Raw genomic sequence first — 25,220 nt, 5'->3', positions numbered from 1 at the left:
TGTTTCAAATGTAAATGTCCTCCTACACACACCTTTACAGAGAGGAGGCAGAGATGTATGTAATTCAGAAACTATTTCTACGTTTTTTTTTTTGTTCCCATATTTCCTGGGGTAGAACAATAATGATTTGTGTGTGTGAGAGTGAGAGAGACAGAGAGAGGGGGAACAACATGACATAAATCTTCCTATTTATCACACATTGGGAGTGAAATAACCAATATTGCTGTGAGTGTTATTCCTTTCACCCTCAACAATAGGAAATGAAGTGTGAGTGTGAAGTGGGTAGAGGATATTTCCTGGCACTCACACTGTGCCACACTGTGACATGATTTTGAATCATAACGTTGCCCCATTCATCTTTCCCCCTTGTTTTTCATTGTTTTCTCTCCCTCCTCTACAGTCATTTCCTTTCAGCAGAGTCTGTCTTTTTTCCTTCCTCTCCTCCGTCACTTGTCTCTCAAATCTTTTTACTTCTTCTTTTTATGCACTTCCACCTCTTTCACATGCTTTTCTTTTTCCCGTGACTTATTTTTCAGAGACATCTTCTCCTTTTTGCTCCTTTTATTTCCTTTATTTCCATTTTCCAGTGCTTGGCCTTATTTTTCTCTGCTTCCGTCATACCTCGTCTCCTCTCACCAAATCCCGCAACTTTGTTTCACAGTCCGTCTTTTCTGCCATGAATGTTTAATGTGATGTTTAATGTGGCCCTGTGATCCTCGTATATTTCAAATTTTACTTGCCAAGCTTCCTACCTGTTGCTGTGGTGTTTTGTCAGTACTGTTTCATCTTTTGCCTTGGATATTTCCTGAATTTCCTTGGCTGTTGCCACTCACACCAACAGTCCATTTATCCCCTTGTTCATCTGAAAGGACTAAAGTCTGCTGGAAGTGTCAAATCACATTATTGTCATCCACCAGAGGTCTTGACATTAAGTGTTTACTACAGTTAGGACGGTTTTATAAACTGGGATTAGGCCAAATCGAGGCAGACCGTCTGAGCATGAGTGATGAATACAAAGTGAAAAAAACATTCAAATCGGTGCCAAAAAATAAAGCGGATAATAAATTCAATCTCCCTTTCCCTTTCTCCCTCTCTGTCTCAGGTGGTGTGTGTATCGCCCAGTCCTTGAAGATCCCGAGGGAACCCAGGACGGGGGAGTTTGACAAGATCATCAGGCGCCTGCTGGAGACCTCCAATGCCAGGGCCATCATCATGTTTGCTAATGAGGACGACATAAGGTACGTGCTGTGCACTTTAACAAGAGCCCCAATTCCACTGACCACAGACTTTTTGCTGCCTACAATTTTTCTTTGGGCTTAGAAACACACTGTGTGGTGATTTTCAATTGCCCTTTAAGGAAGAAAAGAAGTTATAAAGCAATAACTATCAAATGGCTGTAGCTACAAGACAATAACACTGTCATAGATGTTATATGTCATGCAATGGAAAAGCTTTTCGGTTCAGTTGCCCTTTAGCTAGGTACAGTAGACACAGTTGTGGCATAAAGTGTTTCTCCTCACTAAATAAAGTGCTTCCCGATGTTTTACAAACTAATCATATAGATAAGATTTGGAGGAGCATGGAGGGATTCACTGTCTTGCCCAAAGGCACTTCAAAAAGGCAACAACCATCACCCATTTTCCCTTCACTTACTTGGACTGCATGTATGTTTTGATTCTCCGCTTCCTCCAACAGGCGAGTTCTGGATGCAGCCAAGAAGAACAACCAAACAGGTCACTTCCTGTGGGTGGGATCAGACAGCTGGGGGTCCAAGATTTCTCCTGTGATTGGCCAGGAGAGAGTGGCCGAGGGCGCCATCACCATCCTCCCCAAACGAGCTTCTGTGGACGGTAAGAGTCAGAGTCACGATGCTGTGATGTTGTTATCCGTGCAATCAGTAATGGGCAGTAAATCTAGAATAATTAAGGTAAGTTCATATCTGCACTGTGACGTTGTCCATGCACCTGGCTGTGTGATAAATGAAAGGAAGCTGAAAGTGTGTGTGTGTGTATCTGTGTGTTTGTACCCAGACTCTAATAGATCACATTAAGGGGAAACGGGGATAGGCCAGTAACAGAAAGTGAAATACACTCATGTTCCGTCACTCTTGATCCCAGCGGGCAACAAGTTTTTGCCATTAGGCCAGGGAGGATATCCTCATTTGCTCCCTGTCAGAGCTCCCCATTAGATAATTGACTCCTGGAGGGACACAAAGGCGACAAGACATAAACTGGAAGCGAGGGAGAGAGAGCTTATGTAGAAGTTTAAACGAATCAAAGTCAGCTTTGCCTGGTCGACATGAGGGAACACGCTATGGGGTTTTCAGAACAGACTTTTCAGAGTTATGAGTGAGACAGAAGCAGTGGAGGATTAATGAAGAGTACATACACCGTATTATCAATTTATTAGCTGCACCTTGCAGTCTGGTGCAACACAATGCTGCAATGCACTCTGCCTTTGTGGAGCTTAAAGTGTTTAGCTTTTGTTGACAGTTTACATTATACGGAGAGGTGTTTGTGTTATTTTGTCCACCCAATTAAATTCCTGAGGGGGTGATTTATTGCTTCTACTCTATTACAGTCAAAATATACACAATGCTAACCAGTGGGACTACAATCAGTTTAGCTTATATTGTGCTTAAAATGTTTCATAGTCCACAGATTTGTATTCTTTTAAAGGAATAGGTTGACATTTTGGTAAATGCTGGAGTCAGGGGACTCCTGCGCTAACTGAGGACAAAGACTGGAAACAGAGGTAAAGAGCCTCGCTTAAAAAACAAACAAACAATATTTTTTTGATTTTATGTTGTCATTGCTCCCTCGGGAAGAAACAGTCCAACACATAAATCCCAGTAAAACTGCATCTTCTTGTTTTTTTCAAATAGGACTTTGAATAAGATAAATAGACTGGGTATACTGAACCACACTAACTGTCCTGTCTGTTGGCTCCAGCAGTGTACAGTATGTCTTATATAGTACAGACTAATTGAGAAGACCCACAGAAGGTGACATCAATCTTCTCTTGTCCTCACAAGAGAGTGAATACGCATATTTCCCAAAGTGTCAAACTATTCTTTTAGCTGAATCACTACTGGAGCTTTGGTCTCCCTGAGGGTCCAGTTTCTCCAAAAAATAATTGCGCACTAGGGGAGGAGATAATTTTCTTACCTAATGCGAAGCACTTCCTTGTGTTTTTATTTTTACAAGTGCCACATCTGCGATCACAATGGGAAGCATGTGATCCCAGTTGACACATGCTACCTGGTGTGCCACACAGGGTGTAAAAACCCACTGTTCCCAGCAGGCCAACTATCAATTGCTCTACACAGGTGCACACAGCGTCAGTTTCTCTGACAGCAGAGGAGATTAATCAAGGCAGCTCTTGTCAGCTTTTACAGCGAGTCAGGCACAGCTCAGGCTGTCCAAGTCAGTCTGATGGTCCCTGAAGATTTCCTTCACCCTTATGCATTGTGCTCCCCCGAACTAAAGTCCCAGTGCTGCTGGAAATGACACCTTTTTTTTAACAGTGTATCTACAGAGTGAATAGTTGTTTTGCAGTCTTCTTGGGGTGTACGCAGGGTCCACAGGAGAAATAAATAACTCCTCCTGTTTTCCAAGTACAGTAGTAAGTACAGCACTGAAGATGTTGAGGTGGGGAATAAAGTGATGTGGCCACAGAAGAAGTCTTCCTGTTTTCCCAATTAGCTCTAAAATGAAACAAAGTAGTAAAAGCACAGGGTGTGTTTGTTTTTTGGTCACTTTTTCCTTCCACCCATTTCTTCATCTCAGCCTCCTAGCCTCTGACAGGTACTTACTTTATGAGTGAAGTAATAGTGCACTTCCCAGTTTCTTGTCACCTCTCTACTAATTAAATTGGACAACTAGTGTATTGTGAAAGCACGGCTGGCTCCCCTTGCTCTCGGCTTCAGAATTTGATAAGAGCTCCAGCACCGGATGGCTGCACAGGCATGCCGTAGATTCAGAAGAGACCACTCATAACATATGCCTTTGTGAGTCAGACTGTGTTACTCTACCATGAAGACCTCATTTTTACTGCAGGAACTCTCTGTGTGCAAAGGAAGCTCTTAGCATCTGCAAGATGCTGTAAGGGCCCTCCTCACATCACACCATTAGGTGTAATCATTAAGAGTTGAAAACTGATCTTCTTATAAAAAATATCCTACTACTGTACAATCATCTGTATGAACATAGATGTTCTTAAACCACTTTTCACCCAGAATTTTTAATGGTTATCCCTGTGTCCTCTTTTCTCCCTCTCTCTCTTTTTTTTTTTTACAGCATTTGATCGATATTTCCGCAGCCGTTCACTGTCCAACAACAGAAGAAATGTGTGGTTTGCTGAATTCTGGGAGGAAAACTTCAACTGTAAGCTTGGGATGCACGGCAAACGACCCGGCAGCCTGAAAAAATGCACAGGTAAGACACTCTACATACACTCTAGATACTGTACATACTGGCTGGTTCAGCTTCTGTTGTAATCTGAAGTTTCCACAGTTTGGGAAAACAAAAGACACTTAAAATGGGTGATCACCAGAATAGGCCGCATTTCACCAGAATAGGCTGCATTTATTTTTTGGATTTGACAAACAACATGCATCCATGCCTCCTGTTGGGAAAATTTTCACTGAGCAATTGTCTGGAACATCGGTCTGTGGGGGTGGAACTGAAGGGACTATAAATAACCTACCTAATATTAGCATGTTTATTTTTCATATTAAAGGAAAATAAGTGCAGTAATTGGTAGTAAATACATTAGTGAGCTTTGGAAAATATGCACCTTAAAATCGAGCTCATTTTGGAGTTAAAGCTATTTTAACACTTGTTGCCGACTGAAAAGCTGTTCAATCCCCACATATTTCTCTGGCTTTGTCTGTCTCGTTTCTCCCTTACTCTCCCATGAGGCAAGTCCATTGTCACAGTAACATCCTGTGAACAGTTGGCTAAAGGCCAGAAAAACCTCTGCCAGTTAAAATGTAAACAGTCTGTCAACATTTTATTGTTCTCAGTAATTTATAGTTTATAGATCAGCATCCAAATGGTATGGCATCAGTGTCAGGATCCAGACTGCTTTCTGTTTATTAGGGACCTTTGTCCTAGTTAAAGTCGAGTTTTACAATTATATCAGAGGCTGTAACAAATCATTTTGCCAACTTCAGAGGGGGTATTTTCACTCTCATATATTCTACAGCAGGGTCATGAAAGGTGGACAGTTACAATTACATCTTGTAGATGCTTAATGTTTGTTCTTCTTCAGCGTCATTCTTCTAATCTGTTTGCTCATCAATGCTCAGACTCCATATAAAGAACCCCAAGAACTATCTGGCTTCTTTTTTCTTTCTCTGAGATTTCTCAGCAGCTTCAGCTTGTCATACATTCATAGGCACCAGAGAAGCCAGCTCACCGTAAAAGCCACCTGTGTTCCTGGACTTTTCCAATTAGTCTAGCCCACAAAGATCCATGCAGATTTACCACATCACTGTGTATTGTCTAAGGCTTCAATGGAGCATCCTGGCTCAGAAGATTTGTCAGCAGGGACAAGCACAGGGTTTAATTAGCGTATATATTGTGGAGTGCACTGTTGCCTCTAATAAGTACCCTTAAAGCACAGATCACACCAGCTGTTAGGCTCCAATGAGCAATGCAACAAGAATGGTTTGTGTACGCAAAGCTAAAAAATAAATTAAGTAATTGTTGGAATCTGTGTTTGTAAATACTGTAATTGTGTATCTTGATCGTGTGTGTGTGTGTGAGAGAGAGAGAACATTTGTGTAGTGGTGCTCTAATAGGGACCTTTTGTTGTCATGTGGAGGGTTTGACCCTAATTTCACTGTCATATCAAAATGCCAACAGCTTGTTATTTTACACCAGGCCAACCACTGCAACTGGTGTAACCTGTGTGTGTTGTGTTGTGTGCATGTGTGTATACACATGACCCGGATAGGGCTGTGTGTGCAAGTTTGTGATCACAAACATGAAACATTTCCAGTGTAGCTTCTTTGTGACCCCCATGCAGCTGTGATTGAGTCTGTATGTTTATGTGCACGTGTCACAGTGAGTATTCCCCGACTGATGTCCGCCATTAGTTCACATAATTAGGTTTGTAAGGGCTGTGACTCCCATTGACCGTCTATTACTAGCAGTGGCATCTGTGTATGTGGGCGTGTATGTGTCGAGGGCCCTGTAGTCGCGCGACAGAGTCCATTAATTCCAAGTGCTGAGGTTCACGACCTCTAAATCATCAACACAGAAGCCAATCAGCAGCCTGCTGCTCAAGGTCGCCGTGGTGACACAGCTGATGGGAGGATGTGGAAATGGGTGTGATTATTGCATGTGTTTGTGTTTGAGAGGCAGAGACAAATAGAAAGTAAAATGGTGTCACCATGTGCAAATAAGAAAATTATCAGGAAGAGGGATTGCAAAATAATGTGTGGATGCACAAATTATAAGAGGAGAGACTGAACTAATCATAAAATACATGAATAACAAAAGGAAGAATAAATGAGAGGGTGCAAACCAAGAAGACAGCTCCTGCTGAATGTGAGTGCTTGTATCCAAAACACAAACGTATCCCAATCTCTATCAGATATCCACAGTTGCAGTGTGAATGATGTCAACATACTCCCCACTCTGCTAACTACAGGTGTATGAAAGTATTCAGATTATTTTGATTAGAGCAGCGACAAGAAAAAAACTCTTATGACTTAGTTATAAGTAAAATTCCTGCATTAAACTTATAAAATAGCCACTGTAACTTCAACAAAAATGTCCCCTTAGTGTTGCGACCTTGTATTTGACATCATAAGACATAAATAACAATATATTATATGACATTGCTGCCTTATTAATGGGTTAGTAGCTTTTTAATGCTGTCGCCGGTTGATGTGGAGTTTGGTTTAACCATTTTATAAACTAGCTAGAATGAAAATCTGAAAATATTTAGATATCAGTGAATATTTATTTTAGATTTCTGATTTAATGTTGAGTCTAACACAGCACTCTACTGTTCTCTTTGCAAATATTGATCATGTGATATCTCAAAGACAATAACTTATAATATTTTATATCTTAGAAGGAATGAATACTTCTAAATCATAATTTTATCGGGCCACAGGCTCTTCACCATCTTCTGATAATTTAATGCTATATTTTCATCAGATACTGAACACTTTATATTTCCACTCAAGATTGTTTGTACACCTCCAGTTGCTTGCATTACTCAGATGTCGATAGGTAACCATTAAAACATAAAGAAAATGAATCGCAAAATGTCAAGGTAAGCGTCAAACTTGTTTTGAATCCTGCCTCTGGTTTCTTCTGGTGGCATATGAAAGGCTAAGTGTTTCAGCGGGGGCTTTCTCTCACCACCACTCAGGCATCACCTTCTCAAAGGACTCTTTTGTTTCCTTCTCTCATTCCTACCTGCAAGATATTCTTTTAACTCAACGCTTGCGTGAGTGGGAAATGGGTTAGATGACGCTGATGCATATTTCATAAAAATAAAGGCAGTATTCACATGGTGTGTTGTAATTTTGTATAGCACTACTACTACCACCAGTGTCAGACATCCATCATTTAATACATCAGTCCAGTTAATCAATGTTAATGTTTTATTTAGAGCACATTACCACAACTTTCATCTTTCATCATTTTATCCATCATCAAAAGAATATGAAGCACACAGAAAAAGAGGAAACCCACGGCACTGGGGCTTCTGAGTGAAGTAAAAAGTGTCTTTTTTCAGTCATGGCTGATATGTTCATGAGCACATCAGGCAGGACAACTGAGCCACAGCAATAAACTTCTCCTCTGTTGAAAGTGTGCAGTCAGGTAAAACTGATGCCTGAGGAGAAGCTGACTGAAGCAGACACCAGATCGCAGATAAGCCTACATGCACACTTACATGCTCCCAAACACCGACACGCCCTGCAGTGGCTGTAGATAAAATAGTGAATGAGTGCACAAGCCGTGTGTGAATAAATGTAGTATTTTGACACCTGTTGCTCAAACCTCACTGGCTTTGTTTTTATGAATTATAGAGATTTAAATCTGCCTCACAAGCTGTTCCTCACACACACTGCACAACCATTTAAATGCATCCTGAAATTAGATATTATTGTACTGTGTAAGCAGCACAGTCGTTGTGTATGTTGAAATATAAATCAGTAATTAAATACAGGACAAGTCTCTAGTAGTGTTTGTATACCACGTTCTGGAAACAAACGCACTGTGACAGGTAAACACACACATTCTTGCACTCAAAATTGTGCATCCACACGTTTCCAGGTTGGCTCATCAATGGATTCATTCCACCAGTGAACAGCATTGGTTGTGACAGGACCTATAAGCCTCAGGTACACACAGAGGAATTAAAGTGCAGTGTGAGCAAGAAACAATGTTGTTGCACTGTTGGCTTTGTTTTTGTCTTCTCTTATATGTGGGTTGTGGCCTCTGTCACCCTCGAGGGAGTGGTACCAATATTTTTAATCCCTGTTTTTCTCGGCTTCAGTGATCTTTCTGTGTCGTCTGTCACTTTCAGTCAACTTTCTCTTTGCCTTGCGTCTTCTGAATTCAGCTTTCGGCTTTCAGCTGTCTATCAAATTTAAAGGGCTTTATTGGCTTAGTTGTATTGATTTCCAGTACAACATTGAACAGTATAAAACAGGATCAAATGTCAAATAATGAAGTAACTTTTTACTGTGATATATTTTATGATAACAATAAATAGTTTTTTTTTCTTGAAGTATAAAAAACTTGCAACAAGAGAACTGAGCTACTTTGAATCATTTTCCTAGTGCATCTATTTGAACAGGACAGAGATGTAATTAATGGGGTCACATTTTATAAACTGTCAAACCTCTTCTTCTCCTTCACATTGTCTCACAGTGACTTGTTCACTTTCCCAAAGCTTGGGATGCTAACATGGTCACAGAGACTAATCAGCCAAAACAGTTTGTTATATTTCACCATAAACGTGGCTATATGGCAGTGTAACTGTTACTGTTACACCAGTGCTTAAAATGTTATGATGGGCCACCTCTTAGAAGAGCTATTTGTTGAGCTATTTCTAATAATGTATGTTTTATGCAGCTGTATACCGGTAGTTTGAATTTGCATTGCTTGGTATGAATGAATCCAGTGTTGCGTGCTGGTTTTAATAGGTCCAATAACACTCAGTCTGAGGTGTTTGCTACCTACTAAATGGAGGGAAGCACACAGTGCAGATGGAGGCAATGAATTGGAAACCAAGCAAATACAGAGCCATTTTCATTCAAACACTAGGTACAATTAATGAAGGGAAACTGTAAAGCTGAAAAGGACATGTTGGTACAGATATGGTCGGCTTTAACATCCCTCCATATCAAATTACTCGGACAACAGGTTGCACATCACAACACAGTGAGTGTTTGTGATCCTACCGGTGGTACAGTATGTGCCCAGGTCACAGCAAAAATAATATCAGTGCACAAACATTGCTACATTTCTCTATATGACCATATGTTTCTGTTTAAGTTGAGGTCAGACATTTAAGAATAGCGCAAGGTACACTTCACTGTTAGCCAAGGGAGTCCAAAATCTTTCACTGAAGTGAGAATGAGACTGTTAAGGATGTGTGTGGAGGGTAGTAAATCGTGTGAGAAAATCCTCATCTAATAGTTATAGCTCTCTGGTCTCCTCTCCATGATTAGCAAGATTAGCATGAGACTGTAGCTCTTTTTGGAGCAGCCTATTGAAGGCTGTTCTGTAGACCCCTTCCTACTTAATGTGCAAACACTGAGGATTATCAGATGCTTACACACATGCGCCCACATTAAGCTTCACATTCCCAAGTTTAACATAAATAATTAATACTTTACTGAGTGTTATTAATGGGAAAATTATCTTCTAAAGGGTACTAGGAAAAAGTTTGATGCCCTTGCTTTCTCGACACAAGGATGCTTTTCTTTCTTGTTGGGGGGGAAAAAAAGAAATGCTTTTGAAAATGCAAAATCTTGATCAAGCCACAGCAATATGTGCATTGATCCATCTGGGTGAGACACAGACTGACTTTCCAGGAGTTAATTAGATCCTGACTTAGCCCAACATGCACACATTTACCCTCATGTGGAAACACATGTTATTTGCCACGAACAGACCATATCCTGACGAGCTTTATGAGGAAGCAGTGCCATTAGGCTCACAGGCTGGATAAACTGTTTCCTCCCCTGTGAAAAGGCCTCAGGGCCAAACAGACTAAAAGATGGAGACAAACACAGATGGAGAGCTTGATGGACAATTAGAGAGAGACAGGCACAGACAGACAGATTGCAGACTGTTGGACTCAGCCAGCGACAGTGAGACAGTGTTTTATGACTCTGCACTGCATTAGTTTTCAGTAGGTGAGATGAAGTGTCATTTAGCTGCAGTGAAACGACCCTTTTTCGTCTTCTTGAGGACTTGGTTACATAACTACAGTACTGTCATAGATGACACTGTGTGTGTGTGTATGAGTGATTTCTATGATGCAGTCATACTAAACAAAGTATGCATCATGTGATGCTCTTGTACACTTACAAAACTCTCAATCTGTGCGTGGTTATGCATGTGTGACTGCTTGTTGCCATCATAGGTCGTCCTGCACAGTCAAATGCATCTTGCTGCCCATCTGTTACTGTAAAGTCACAGAAACACACACAGTGATCCATCTTGCGCAGGTGTAGGGGGCCCGCTGCTCATTGTGTCCCCGTCACACTCCACTTTGTCAGAGACACGCGCCCAAAAGCAGAAAAGCACACACACAATGAAAAAGACAAAGGGTGTCTGCTGTGCATTTGTGTGTATTTGATCAGAATGTAGTGTTGAAGTTGAGGTTTGTTTTCTGTTACTATCCTTGTGATTAATATTCATTTTGAATCATGGTTCTTGCCAGACAGCAGATGTGATTCTCCACTTTTAGCTCTGTTTTGGTCTCTACCAGTATCTTACTGTTCAACTTTAAGTGCTCCACAATTTTCATCAACTAGCTGCTACCTTTTTCTGACTGTCTTCTGGGGCTGGGCAGGTAAGGGCAGGGGTTTCATCAAAGCCTTTTCTCTTAAAACATCTGCCTGCTCCTCCTGCTGCTGCTTGAAATAGTTTTGGTGAGAGCAGTGTGGCCAGACTGGAACAGCTAAGTTATGGGTTGTGAAATCAAAACAGTGAAGTGGAAGATGTTAAAAGGATCTGTAGAGCTGAACATAACCACAGTGGGGTGATAATTATCTGTGGGTTTGTCAGTAGGGGAAAACACTTTCACATTACACATAGTCATTTGAACCATAATCTGAAATAATGAATAGAGCGAGTAAATTACTACTAATAATAATTAATATAATCACTAAATTCATTTGGAACATATTTATAAACACAAGATAATGTTTGTATTGTACTGCAAAAATACAACTACAATGCATATGTAAGCATCTGCATTGTAGTTGTAAAACTTAAGAATTCCATCATTCCCCTTTGGGAATTTGACTTGGGCAAGTGTTGCTGCATTTTGTATAGAAGTGTGACAAGCCAACCAGATACTGGTACTGTCCATGCGCACATAAAAGTAAAACTGACAGTAAAAATTGAAAAACAACAACAAACAATGGTTTTAAATTTGAATTGAAACCCCTGTCCCTGGTGTGTACTGTAAGCTGTGATCATGGGCCAGACAAGTAAACATATTAACAATATGGACATCAAGACATTCATGAGTTTCTTGGTGTCCACATTGTTTACATTATGTTTAAGAGCCTTACCTGTCAGGGGATGTTGGGGATAATCACCAGGTTATGATCAGCTAGTGTTCTTGGGTCAAACATATTACCTCAATTTTCTTCACATTCAGAAGAAGGTGGTTTGTATTGCAGCAGCAATGTACAAAATTGTCTATCTCAGAGCATTAGGGTGATGTATTGTTGTCTATCATTGTTTCAGGGAAATGTTAAGGATAACTGTGTCCTGTCATCACGTCAATATATAGTTATGCGGGTGTCTGCTGACACACTCATTTATATACAGTGTGAATAGCACTGGAGAGCTCACACAACCCAGGGGGGAGCATGTGCTCCGATTGATTTGTGGTCAGAGATAGTTGTTGACTTTTACATGCTTGATACACTCTGTCAGAAAAGAGAGGTACTATTTAATAATAAAAGGATCACACTGATCTGTTTCATTTTTCTTGAATCAATAGGTATAAGGCTGACGGCTGTGAAAGCTGAACTAAAATCAACACAAAGCAGGCAGGCATAAGCTTAGCTTTGGTGTCCACATTAAGAATAAGATGGGTGAAGCTGTTAGCAGCTCCATCAGTGTTCTTTGTCAATCTATGAGATTATTGGAATTGTTTGAACACTGAATTTATATCTGCAATAAGTAAGGAAACCAGTTTTTTTTTCAAACATTTAATCACAATGGAAGTTTCAGCTATAGATCGTCAATCATTATTATCAATTGGACAGGTTTCGTCTTACTGTATGAAAGGTCATCAGCAGAATACAAGAGTTGATCAATGAATTGAAATGTTGTTTCCCAGGTGCCATGTTGGTTGTGGCTGTTTGATTTTGGTTTTTCTTTTGTTCGTATGTCGCATTAAATGTTCTGCATTGAGTTCAGAGAGGCGGTTTAGTTATGATACAGTACTCAGAAGATGTCCTTGTGTTGAAGCAAAGATCAAAATCAAACATGACACTGAAGTTCATCAGAACAGGTCTGCATTGGAAAAGTGCTGCTGGAAACCAAATACTTTTTAAACCATCTTTTCTCTACCAGATAAGTGGTTTAGATAATGTGGCTACAGTAAATAGAGGAATCGTCTGTTCGTGGTCTGATTGTCTGACTGCTGATGTTCCTTGCTTCCTGTTTGGACTGATATCAGGTCTTAGCAATTAACTTGAGGAGTAAAACGTTATCACAACTGATTAGAATAATGACCCAAACTATGAAAATAAAACCTGGGTTTAAAAAGTGATTTTCTTTTTCCATTTCAGTTTCTTTGTCCAATTCCATATTTAGCAGCACTAAAGGGTAATTGGATTGAAGATAGCTCACTGTCCTAATAACTTTATTAACAACTGAAGTCCCAAAGAAATAGACATTATTATGAGCCAGAACCAAATCTATCATCTCTTCTTCCATCATTCCTGTTCCTGATTATACAAGGATAACATATGAATATTCAATAATAACAGCAGGGGTTTGCATAGTGGTGCATTTCCGCCATTGCATGCAACCCTGAGTGGATGTACAATATATAATATATAATCTGTGAGGAACTGTTGAGAGAACAAGTGCTGCTACTAATGTGATTTTACGGTTGGTCCTCTCTTGAACAATACCTGTTCTCTCAGCTGTATGCCTCCACCGTCTCCCTCTCTTTTTCTTACCGTCTCTCTGTCTGATTCTGTTGTTACCAACTCCGACAGCGTGGCAGGTATTGTTTTCACCTTGTGTGTCTTTGTATGTGTGTCATGATGGCAAAATGTGTTCCTGGAGATGCCGACTGTAGCGGGAGCTACCACAGAGGTGGCTTTGTGTATTTTTCAGGTGTTTATATGGCTGTGGACAGATTGTATCACACAATGGAGTCATAACCATGCTCGATAAAGTCACAAACTTTCCAGGTGTGTAGTTGAGATCAAAATAAAGGTTGAGTGTAAAGATGCTTATGGGTTGGAATATCAACATGTTGTGGCTGCAGTGGTCCATCAATCTAAGTTCTATTTTATATTTTTCACCTCTTCTTCCTGCATTTGCTTCTGCATCTATTTCCCTCCCCTTTATATGGTCCTTGTCAAGAGTGTTAGAGATGGTAGGCCCACTGACATGCAACACACATTCCTTCAGTGACGCTCGTGGTTATTTGTGCTTATGAAAAGAGATTATGAGAATGGTGAGACACAGGAAATGAGAAAAGTTGAAGGCAGAGAGAAAGAGAGAGAGAAAGAGTTGGTGTGCATCGCCAAATTGTGCCAGGACAGTGATTCAGCACAATATGAACAATAACTAATGAATAATTTATATTAGCTCTGTTCAGTAGAAATATATAGCCGTTATAATGTAGAGATGTGATATATACTGTATGTGTGTATATATATATATTAGCCACATATGTCATAATATCATATTGTTTATGAAAGATGGTGTTCTGCAGCAGATGGCTCTTTATAAAGCAGAAATGATTCTCACTGCAGTCTGATGGGAAGTCTGAGGAGAGGAGGGAGAGTAGATAGAGGACAAGGATAAGAAGGAAGTTGCCGACTCAAAGAAAACTGCTCACTCAGTAAATAACCCCAACAGGAAGTCAGTGGGAGAATTACCCAGTACTACTAGGGGAAGTTCTGGTTTGGGGCTCATTTTTGTAGTTTTTGCCACAGTTTCTATTGTTGCCGTCACACTGAATTCACCAAAATGATTGATGAAATATCTTGCTACCATATTCTTACTGTACTGATACAGATATACATACTATATTTGCTGAAGCTAACATTTTCTTATTTACACTTCCAGCATTTATGGAGCAACATTAGCATTGATTGTCAGTTGTGCTTAAGGGACATTTTAGTTCAATATTCACTTTTCACGAGTTTCATTTCTGATCTGCAAGGGAAATGTATATTTCTTTTTAGAAAACTATTTTAAAATAGAAAGTCAAGGAAAAATTAGAAATGATTGTCTTAACTGTATCCCCTGTATTTTAAATGTTGACCCTACAGCCCACGTGCTTGCTTGTCTTTTGCAAGCGCCTATTAGCAATATCGCAGGTCTACACAACTTTAGTTACTTTAGATGTACTACCTAACAATTTGCTTTACATAATAATAAATAAATAAACAATGAATATTTTAACTGTTCATTACCTTTAGGTAATTGAAAGCAAAAAAATAAACACAGGCTCTTTGTAGCACTTACAACAGTTTCTCAGAACTCAGTAATGGCCACAACTACAAAAATAATGACCTAAGTTATAATGAACAGATGAACTTTTCTTTTAAAGAAAGTTGTTGTTCAGTCATCAAACCAGCCTCTTAACGAGCTCCTTTCAACCAGCATTTCCACATCTTCTCGTCAAAAAAACAAAACTGATTTACTGTGGCAACATATCCTGAGAATTGATGCTTGACTTCTCGACAGACACATTTGTCCAAACACAGAGACATACTTGAATCTAATGGCTGGTATTTGTGCAGCATTGACATAACCCCTTGGCTTCACTGCTCTCTTGTCAAATCATGTAAAGCAGAATCTCTGTCTGATGCTCATTTCCTATTCTCTTCTATTGATTATTCATTTCTTTCTTGGCAGATTAGCCCTGCAGCTAGTGCAGAGCCAGAAAAAGCATGGTTATAACAAGAGATCCGTGGGTGCTTGTTGTGTTATGTGTGGGTTTTTGTGGGCGGGTGGGATGCTTTCTCCTCGTTCTTATTCAGAATAAAGCAAAAAAATATATATATTGAAGCCAAACAGGTGCATATGTGCATATTGTTATGACAGTCTATAATGTCTCTGAATTATGATGTATATGTGGGCAGCATCTCCCCATCCTGTCATCTCCCTGATGGCTTCAGACACGTTAGATAAATTAGAAAAAAAGCTAATTAAGCAACCTTTATGGAAATGCATCACCATATAAAACAGCATTTGCATTATTCTGAGATTTATAAATAAATTTCCCCACTTAATTATTCCCTGATTTATCTAATCTGCATTTTAAGAAGGGAAAAAAGTGTGTCTATGTGTACATGTGAGAAAACAGAGAAATAGAGAAGAAAAGAAGAAAAAAATATTTTCGGCAGCAGGAGTGAAGAAGGAGGGAACTAAATATGTGTTCCTAATTGATGTTTAATTAAGGAGCTTGTCCAAATCATTAGTCTGTCTGTCATCCATGGTACCATCAATCACTGTGTGTGTGTGTGTAAAACCTGGCTGGCACACTGGTCCATGAAGGCATCCATCAAGGCACTTAGCCAGTCAGCATTCTCGCATTAGCCTCACCTCACTGCCTCACTGTATTGGTTTGTGTTTGCATTAGACATAGCACTGGCTTCACTCGCAAGGCAGTGAAGCACATATTGCTCTGGCATTAATCTCATTGTAGAGTCTGCGGGTAAATGATCCAGCAGCTCCAGGGCATGACTTTGAGTGTTGCAGCTTAACAAGTATTTGTTTGTCCTGACATCGGGATGCTGGAAAGTCTGAAGCCATAGCCTCTCGTAAATGCAACACAATGTAATTTTAATCCTTTCTCAATAAGAGTAAGCACAGAATTTACTGTATATGTAGTATGTACTGTATATTAAATTCTGTAACACTCAAGAAGGCACTTGGGGCACTGGGGGATGCTCCAATGTATAAATGCCATTAGATAGGATTAGAAGATTAAAGGACCATGATAGTGATGATTCCTTGTTCATTAAAATTCGGAACATTAAAGCCAACCATTCTCCAAAGCATGTGTTTTCTGTAGTGGAACGTTATTGGAAGTAATTAGATAATATAATGGTCTTATACTGTACTCTGAATTGAAAAAAGAACTCATTCAAAACACGGTTGCTCTGAACATTTTGTCACTTTATAGTTTTATCAAAGTTACGTTGTTGTTGTATGGTAATGCAGGTATGTGCAGAGTGTTGGTGCATTCAAGTTTCAGGTTCTTATGAAGAACTCCCACAACGAAGACTCAAAAGACAGCTGCGTTACAGCAGTCTCCTGCTTTGTTTTCTTCCTGTGCTTTAATACCAGACAGGGAATCAGTTGAATCGTGCAACACAATCTGACTGGTTTGGTAAATACAACATGGAATTCTTGAAGATAACAAGACATGGTGGATAAGTGTAGCAATGTTTTTTCTTTATAAATTATATATTTGCAAAAACTACATTGTTTATTTCCTGAAGAAACTACTTATACATGACATGGGCTAAATTTGATGTATTTTTGATTTTGACAGTTCCATGTAAACTTGGTCAAGAAATGAAGTTTTTCTACAAGACTTTAGCTTGTTAATTTTTTGGGGATTGCAGCTCTTTCCATCTGCTGTTAAGGTTATATTTGGATTGTTGTTCTGTCCTCTAGCCCCAATGTTCTTACCAGTGTGACTCAGAGCACTCTGCCACCACCTCTGTATTGATGTTGAAGTGCCAGGTTAGACCATTCAAGAGGGGTGTCATGTTGTTTAAGAGATATCTCAAGAGGTCTATTTAAAAAAAAAGCAGTATCAAATTTGCACAATGAGATTGATGAAAAATACCACCATGTTTTAATCTTCAGAGGTCCCTTTAAAGTACAGGCTTTAGAGTTGACATTTTCTACTAGCATTCAGTTTGTAATAGCAGGTGTCAGGATCTACAAACAGCTGATTATCTCAATTTCAAACAAAACTTTCATCACAAAATCATTTTTGAACAAAGTTCCTGCAATGCCTCTGGCTTTTATTAAACAGAACCGAGATGAGTACAGATCTAGAAACAGAACACAGCGCCCTGCCCTGCATGACTATGCAACGAGAACAAATAATCAACCACAAAAATATGAAAATGACTTCGAGGCAGATAGGGAGATGATTGCATTTATTGTGCAGTGTTTTTTTTTTTGGTTTGCAGATCTTTTATGACACATGAAAGTGACTTTTCATCTGTACTTCTGCCTCTCAGAGTTTTTCAAATCTTTTTTAATGCAAATTGTCCCTTGCCAAATAGCCAACCAACCAAGCCGCCTGTGGTCTTCAGTGTCATTAAAGATGAGCAGAAATGCTGAATTTAAGTTAGAGGCTGCTAGCTGGAAAATAGACTGTAATGCTTATATGACAGGCAGTGTGCATAGTAATACACAAACCCCATCCCTGTGCCTCCATCTCCCCCTTTATCCCTTCTCATACTGTAGCTTCCTCTTCTGACTCGTTTCCACTCAGCCACTCATGAAGAGAGGCTGTATTGTAATGAATAGTAAATATTATTTCAGGTATTAAAGAGCCGGTAAAAGATGTCTTTTTATTTTGCACCTGCACACATTATGTGCAGAGATGAAATGGATGAATTTGTGGCTGCTTCATTGATGTGACAGGCTGTTACTGGCTGCAGACAATGGGCAGACAGATCCAATAAAAGCTGTATTGTATTGTCGTCTTCGCACACTCAGACACACACACACACACACACACTCCTTGCTCTGGTTACAACACCTGACGCAATCCCAGGAAACAGAGACAGTAGTGTTTTCCCTGTTAGCAGCACTCATAACAGCACCAGTCGTTTAACTGTCTCAAGGCAGGATTGCGTTTTCTTGCGATATGCTGATTAATGATGCATCGTGTCGTTTCACATCTCATAAGAACAGCAGAGAGAAATTCTCATTATCTCATGACACGTTGATCTATGGCTCAAAGTACAGTGCTTTTGCTCCTTTTTCTCCGAATGGAAATGTGCGTATGTGCTGAATGCAAATAAATGGGGTCTTATAACACATGCTGTACATTCCTGGCTCTGTATAATCACACTTCTAGTCACAAATAATAACTGTGATCAGTTATCTAACATTTATAGGTCACTCTTTAAAGGTTGAGACAAATTCTACTATCAATAGTGTTGCTCTATTGATATCCTTTATACAACATCTTCACCATCTTCAGGTCTCTCCCTACAAAAAGAGAATTCATAGTGTTTCAGTCCAATTATGAGTTTCCCCTAATTTAACATCAGAGCTTTCATTTGTTTCTGTGCCGAATTTGCAGATTGAGTGCATGAAAACCTTAGCAGCTTGTTAAGTAAGTACTATTTCAAAGGGGCACTTAATTTGCGCTGTGTTGAAAAGCTGGAGTTGTCTCACCATTTCTTCCTTGTGGAGACCTTACCAAGGTTATAAATGATTTAGATATTTTGGTACTTGTACTTTACTTTTTTATTTTACAGTACTTTAGATATTATGGTAGATGGTACATATACTAGTGTTTGACTCTAGATGACACTAGTAGTGAAAATCACAAGTCTTGCAGTTAAGAAGCTGCCTACCAACTTATGAGATTCTGATATTTGGTTGAATAGGTTGTGAGGTGTCCAAAATTCAAAGTCTAATTTTACAGTATCAACCTAGGGATTACTGACCAAAAACCAATGTCTGCCAAATGCTGCATGCTAACTCCATCTTGACATGTACAATACAGACATGCTAGTCACACTGTCAGTAAGCCAATCTGATTTTACCAGTATAGTCAGTGTCCCTCTGATGCTCTGTTGACATCCTCTGCTCCGATGTAATTGAAATGTCTTAAACTAGTTGTTTAGGAGCTTCTCCTCTGTCCTTTCACTATCACTGTTCTGTGTGTATCTAAAGCTGGTTATTGTAATAAATATACTGACATACAGTACATTAGCTGTGTGTAACAGCCTGTCTGTGGCTGTACTATTAAAACCTCTCCAGTGATGACAATGACATGAAGGGGTTAAACTACAAACAGTATCACCCTCACTTCAAACTGTCGAATGGTACATTTTTGATGCCTAATAATGCCACCAATGTGCTGTGTAAAGGTACAATGCTGTGAAAGCATTTGCTAATTAACGTCTTGTTTAGCTTTATTTATGGACTATTAGCGTAATTAGGTGTGTGATTATGATAGGACATTAGGCAGTCAGCTCAAGGGCCTTTTGTTGATTAGTGAGGCTGTATAGAGATATTTCACAATGCTCCGTCCCCAGACAGTATTGTGTGTTGCGTTCTGGTTTATGTAGTACAAATGACCAATTCCATGTTACTTACATTAATCTTTTTCCTCTGCTGTGTTACATTCTTGTTATGCAGGGCATTAGAAGTATGTTATATCACCATTTCAGAGATTACAGGCCCTAACTACCAGATGTATTGTCATCTGATGCACTAGATGCAAGGCATAGATGATTTACTTAATCAGCCAGTGTGGATGTGAGTGAGTGTGCATATATAGATGTCTGTGTTTATGGATCTGCATGTGTCTGTGAGACAGTGAGCCATATGGCTTTCCTGTGTGAGCGTTTTGATCAGAAGTTAAAGAGTCCCTGTAGAGAGGGCAGACCACATGTTATCTGACTTCCGGCAAAACAACTGATGTTATGCATAAAGGTGTCAACTAAATGCTTCCAGGTTTCATTTCTGATTGGCTGAGCACACCACATTTTTTATTTTAATCTCACAGGTGAACACTTTAGTTGTGGGTTTATTCAGTCTTATGTTAAAAAAGAAACAACACAACAGACTGGAAGGCATGATGTTGATTGCTCTCTCTGGGTTCAACTGCTATTGCAACAAGATTTCAAGAAGATGCTAAGCTTTTATATTATTATTATTATATTACATATGAAATGCACATTTATATCATACAGTATGTCAGTTTAACTTTTAAGACACAGCTTTTCAGTGAGGTGCTCTTAACCCCCGAAATGAGGTTGGAGTGGAGGTTATGCATCAAGCAGCTTATTGCCAATGTCAGTCTTTATATTATGTCTGTGTGGATGTTTCCAGCTGCAAAGTCAAATTTAGGTCTTCTGTATATCAGAGGGAGATTAACTTTAGAACTGCAACAGCAGCACAACATGCCACAGAGAGCAGGCATCACTCAAAAGACTTGCATCTTGCTTGCAGGGAATAAATGACTTTCACCCTCAGAGGTCTCTACATGAAACACATCTCACTTATTTCAGTCAAGAGCTTAAATTGTAGCGCTGTACCAGTTTAATTGGAGCTCCACATAGATTAAATTGTTGGAACACATCTGAGTGTCGACTTCCATGGACTCTTTGTTTAATGGTACATCTCCATTTGTTGCATTGGGCATCAGTTGCCTACAGATTAGTGACAAGGGCAGTAAATTGACTCCCAATTGGATCCATCAAGGCCGTTTAGTCAGTCAGTTAGTTGCATCAGCTTCACCTTGCTGCACTTGTGTATTGGTTTTTGTTTATACCGGACACGGTGGTTGGTCCGGTAGAGTCTTCACCTCACCCTGCTGCACACGGTTTAGTTGTATCTATCACATTACTGAGGCCGTAACCAAAATAACCACAGGGCGTGACAAGACCTTTAAACCTCTCTAAAAAGAACTTAAATGCCTCAGTAGTATTGTTAGACATGTTTTTGCTTGACATGGTTAAAATGTTGTAGACAAACAGCAACACAAAAATCAGAATAAAAAAAAAAAACAAGATTTATGTGCAGCTATAAAATTTAAAGGTTATTTTATACGTTGCAATTTGTCGGTAACTGGCAGGAAATGAAGACAGTTAAATATAGATTTGGCTGTGAGGTGAGAAAACTGGGCTTGTGGCCAGCATTTCAGAAGCTAATGAGAAAAAGCTCTCTTCTCTTTCAGCGACTACTGAGGTGTGAATTTGTGCCATTATGAATGTTGAGCAGGTTGTTGGCCAAAAGGTGTATACCTCTCTGGATAAATAAAGGTCACTGTCATTTGTGCACCTGGTTTCCTAATGAAATGTCAAATTACAGGCTGCGATGCACCAAACAGCGTGTTGGACCAAACTATGACGAGCAACAAGTTGCTATTTTCATGCCTCCTGCTAGAAAACGACCCAATAGATTCCCGACACTCCGTTTCAGCCTGTCGCCTCAGCAAGCAAGGTAGTTTTCCCCACATAACACACCACAGCCTGCTGGATCTCCAACCCTGCCTGTGCCTCCCAAAAAAAATCAATTCTGCCTCGATGCAGCCAGCTCTAGAAGTTACAGCCGGTAATGTGCGGTCGCGAAATGAATAGTCACACGTTTAAATCTTTGGACAGGCTGGTAAGGGCTGCACTTTAGCGTAGAAGAGGAATGTGGCTCTCAGTAGGAGGGAGAGCTTGCAAACAGGACGGAGAAACACAGCAGCGCAGCGGAATAAGTGCTGCATCTGACTGAGACAGTAATGTGACTGTGTGAGGCTGAATAAGAGCTCACAATTGAGAGAGAGAGAGAGAGTAAGACTTTCCTCTTGCTCTCTCTCTTTTTTTCTCTCTCTGCCGCACATTAAATACCTGTCTGCCTTTTTCTCTCCCACCCATACACACACGCTGGCACACACGCTACAGCTCTGTTATCCAGGGAATGAAAGGAGATGAGTTCCATTACCCTGCCATGTCATTGAGAATGCTGACTCACCTCCTACACACACACACACTGCACTAATAAAACACACAAACACAGACATGCATACAAAACACCTAAGCGCCTCTTATAAGTGTGGATTGGGTTTTATTCTCAGGACCTCATTAATTCCTTATGGATGCTCATATTGATTGAGGCGGCCTCTGGTCTTGTTAATTCAACTGAGCCCAGATGGGTTTTGATTCAGTTTGAGTTGCCTGAAGGTGACTGCTACTTGTAAGAAATGGGTGAATAAAAGCAAACAGCAGTCAGGGAGGGAAGAGACAGAGGAGAGGACAGAAAGAAGGAAGATGAGAAGAAGGTTGGAGAAAAGATGGCGAAGTGAATAGCATGTGACATTAAATAAGTGACAATGAGGTGAAATATATTTTACAGAAGACAGTGATAGTTAAAGAAACAGAGAGGCAAAAGAAGCTTGAACCTTCTTGATGAAAAACTGAAAATGAATGTCATCATCAGTTGCTGATTTTCATCTTGAAGCATCAAGGAGGTTTTGGTTTCCCTCTGTTCTTTTTTCTGTCTTTCGCTCATTATGCTAATGAGTCGTTACATAAAACCCTCAGAGTAAATTGCATTGGGGTGGTTATTTGCATGTTTATGCATGTGTATGTATTATGAATGTGTGTGATTGGGGCTCTGTGTGTATGCACGCATGTGTACCGCCTAGACAACAAGCATGGAGGCCAAATGCAAATACACCACCCATTTCTGTTTCATCGCCACTTGATGAGCCTCACCATTACTCCGCAGCAATTAATTACGCTGCAGTCAGGAGATAAGCCACTGGGTTTTATGTAAGGAAAGGAAACATGAAACACTGGAGAGACACAAAGAAGCGTCTGACGAGTAGCAAGATGAACACTGTATATCAGGTCAGATTATAATATATAACTCCACAAAACATGCAGTCCTCAACACAGCCGTTTGACATGAGTCAGAAAGAGGACACTTTTCTTACCTTCCCTTCATACAAGGAAATGCCATTATCAGTGCTTCTGAAGATGTAAAGAAGGAACATGTTGTTCTATCTTCTGTAAAACTGTGCTGCCAGGGTGAGAATGGCTTGAGAGGAGTTATTTGTCAGTGTCAGGCTGAGTGCTCTGCTCGCTCTCTGATGGTCGGCCTGCGTCTCCACAAAGTTCTTTTTCAGTGTTTTCATCTCTTCTCTTCTCTGTTTTATGCCCCTTACTTATTTGCTTAACCTCAAATTTTCTTTTCTCTTTGGTGTTTTTTCCCCTTAGCCAAACTCTACCTATACTCTTCCCTTCTTTTATCTATCTCCACCTGCCCTATCTTTGTTCAGCTCTGTTATAGACATCCATTTTCTTGATTGTCCTGAATTGAGCTCCCTACGTTGATTGTGACTTGAATTCAAAAGGGCTGTCGCAGGAATCAGTTCACGTTCTTCAGATTTTCCTATTCCCTTTCTTTCCCCTCTAACCACTTTTTTTTCTCTCTCTCCCAGGTTTAGAAAAAGTTGGTCGTGATTCCAGTTACGAACAAGAGGGGAAGGTTCAGTTTGTGATGGACGCTGTGTACGCCATGGCCCACGCTTTGCACCGCATGCACCGGGAGCTCTGCTACGGCTACCCAGGCCTCTGCCCGCGCATGGCCAACAACATCGACGGCAAAGAGCTACTCAGCCACATTCGTGCTGTCAGCTTCAATGGTGAGTGATGCATTCACATATCAAGATACTGACACGGCCATCAGTCCTTCAGGACGGCACATAGAGCTGGAAGAAATGAAACCACTGTAGTTAAACTAAAGCATGATAAAACACAGTAGGTCTCTGTGCAGGTTCATGCATGGAGACACAAATGTCGTAATCAATGGAGAATATTATGCTATATTGCTAAATTATTACAATAATTCAAGTCAACAATCTGGGTTATTCCTGCAGTAAAAAAAGGGGAAAGGGGAACTAATTAGTGTACAAAATGCCTAGACACTGTACGGTAATCCTGTAGTGTTTATCCACCCTGACTTGACTCATTCAGCTCCGACTTTCACAATGCTAAACTCAGCTCCTTTTCTAATTTGTCTAATCCCAATCATGAAAACATGTCATGTTGCTTCTCACCTTCAGAATGGAGTTCAGCTCGCTGCTTTGCCCAAACATCTCATCTGTTTGTATTTAGCTCATTACAGATGTTGATTTGATGTTGTATCACTTTGAACCTGTAGTGCTTAATCTTTAATCCCCCCCCTCTCTCTCCTTCCCACTCCACGTCTTCCTCGACCGCCAACAGATTTAAGTGGACCAAAAACATTGACTCATTTCCTCCTAAATAATATCAGACACCTCATTTTAATATTTTCTTATTAATCCCTTTCCCCCCCCTTGATGCGCCTTACGTGCTTCTCTGTCTGTCTTTTCATTTCCTGTATTCCTCTGTCAGGCATTGTGTGGAATACATAATGCCTGATGGTTTAGTGAGGAGGAGAAGAAGTAATACAGAAAGCTAGTTGTATTGTACGGATTACAGAAAGGCTTGTCTGATTTAGTTTCAGAGGCTGGACTGAAATTGCATGAGTGAGTCTGTGTGGGAATTTGTGCAAAATATGTGTCGCTGTTTGTTGTTTCCCATGGTATCTCTCTCCGTCATCACCAGAAGTGTCAAAAACCAATTCGCGGGCGGGCACTGATTGCTCTTTCATACTGCAAGAGCAGGTTTGTGCTCAGGTGCGTCTTCTCTTTTATTGCCGGCCTAGAGGGCAGAGAAATCATCCCATAACCACAAGGTCACAAACTTTACACGTCGATGAATCACTGAAACCCGTCTCACTTACTGGAAGTTGCACGACACCAAATGTGCTGCGACTGTCCCCGCCAACTATTTTGAGAGAACATGAAAAAGAGGATTAGATAAAGCTGAAGTGATAAGGGAGCTCTGATCTGATGTGTGAGTTGTCGAGCAGGAACCTGCCTCAGATTCACAAAGTTCTTGATAGAAACATCTATTATAGTTGTAGCGTAGAAGCCTCTCCAAAGAAAGTCAGTAGCCTAACTCAGAATCATCATCAAAACATTTCAGATTAATCATCAAACTTAAAGCAGAT

The 25,220-nt window shown here is 40.1% G+C and overlaps 1 protein-coding gene across 1 annotated transcript in view; it reads left to right on the top strand.

Moving 5' to 3' along the window:
• grm8a (glutamate receptor, metabotropic 8a) overlaps positions 1-25,220 on the top strand; it is a gene marked incomplete at both ends in the record, with an annotated part of 213,133 nt that overhangs the window by 144,878 nt on the left and 43,035 nt on the right. Inside the window, 4 exons of the mRNA XM_083999221.1 lie at positions 1,103-1,238; positions 1,696-1,850; positions 4,299-4,436; positions 23,623-23,826. Of these exons, the coding sequence (XP_083855347.1) occupies positions 1,103-1,238; positions 1,696-1,850; positions 4,299-4,436; positions 23,623-23,826 (633 nt within the window). The remainder of the gene's footprint in view (positions 1-1,102; positions 1,239-1,695; positions 1,851-4,298; positions 4,437-23,622; positions 23,827-25,220) is intronic.

This window comes from Trachurus trachurus, assembly GCF_905171665.1.
Source record: "Trachurus trachurus genome assembly, chromosome: 23".
Lineage (NCBI taxonomy): Eukaryota > Metazoa > Chordata > Actinopteri > Carangiformes > Carangidae > Trachurus > Trachurus trachurus.
Note: the sequence above shows the minus strand (reverse complement) of the source record. Positions and strands in the feature narration are given on the sequence as shown.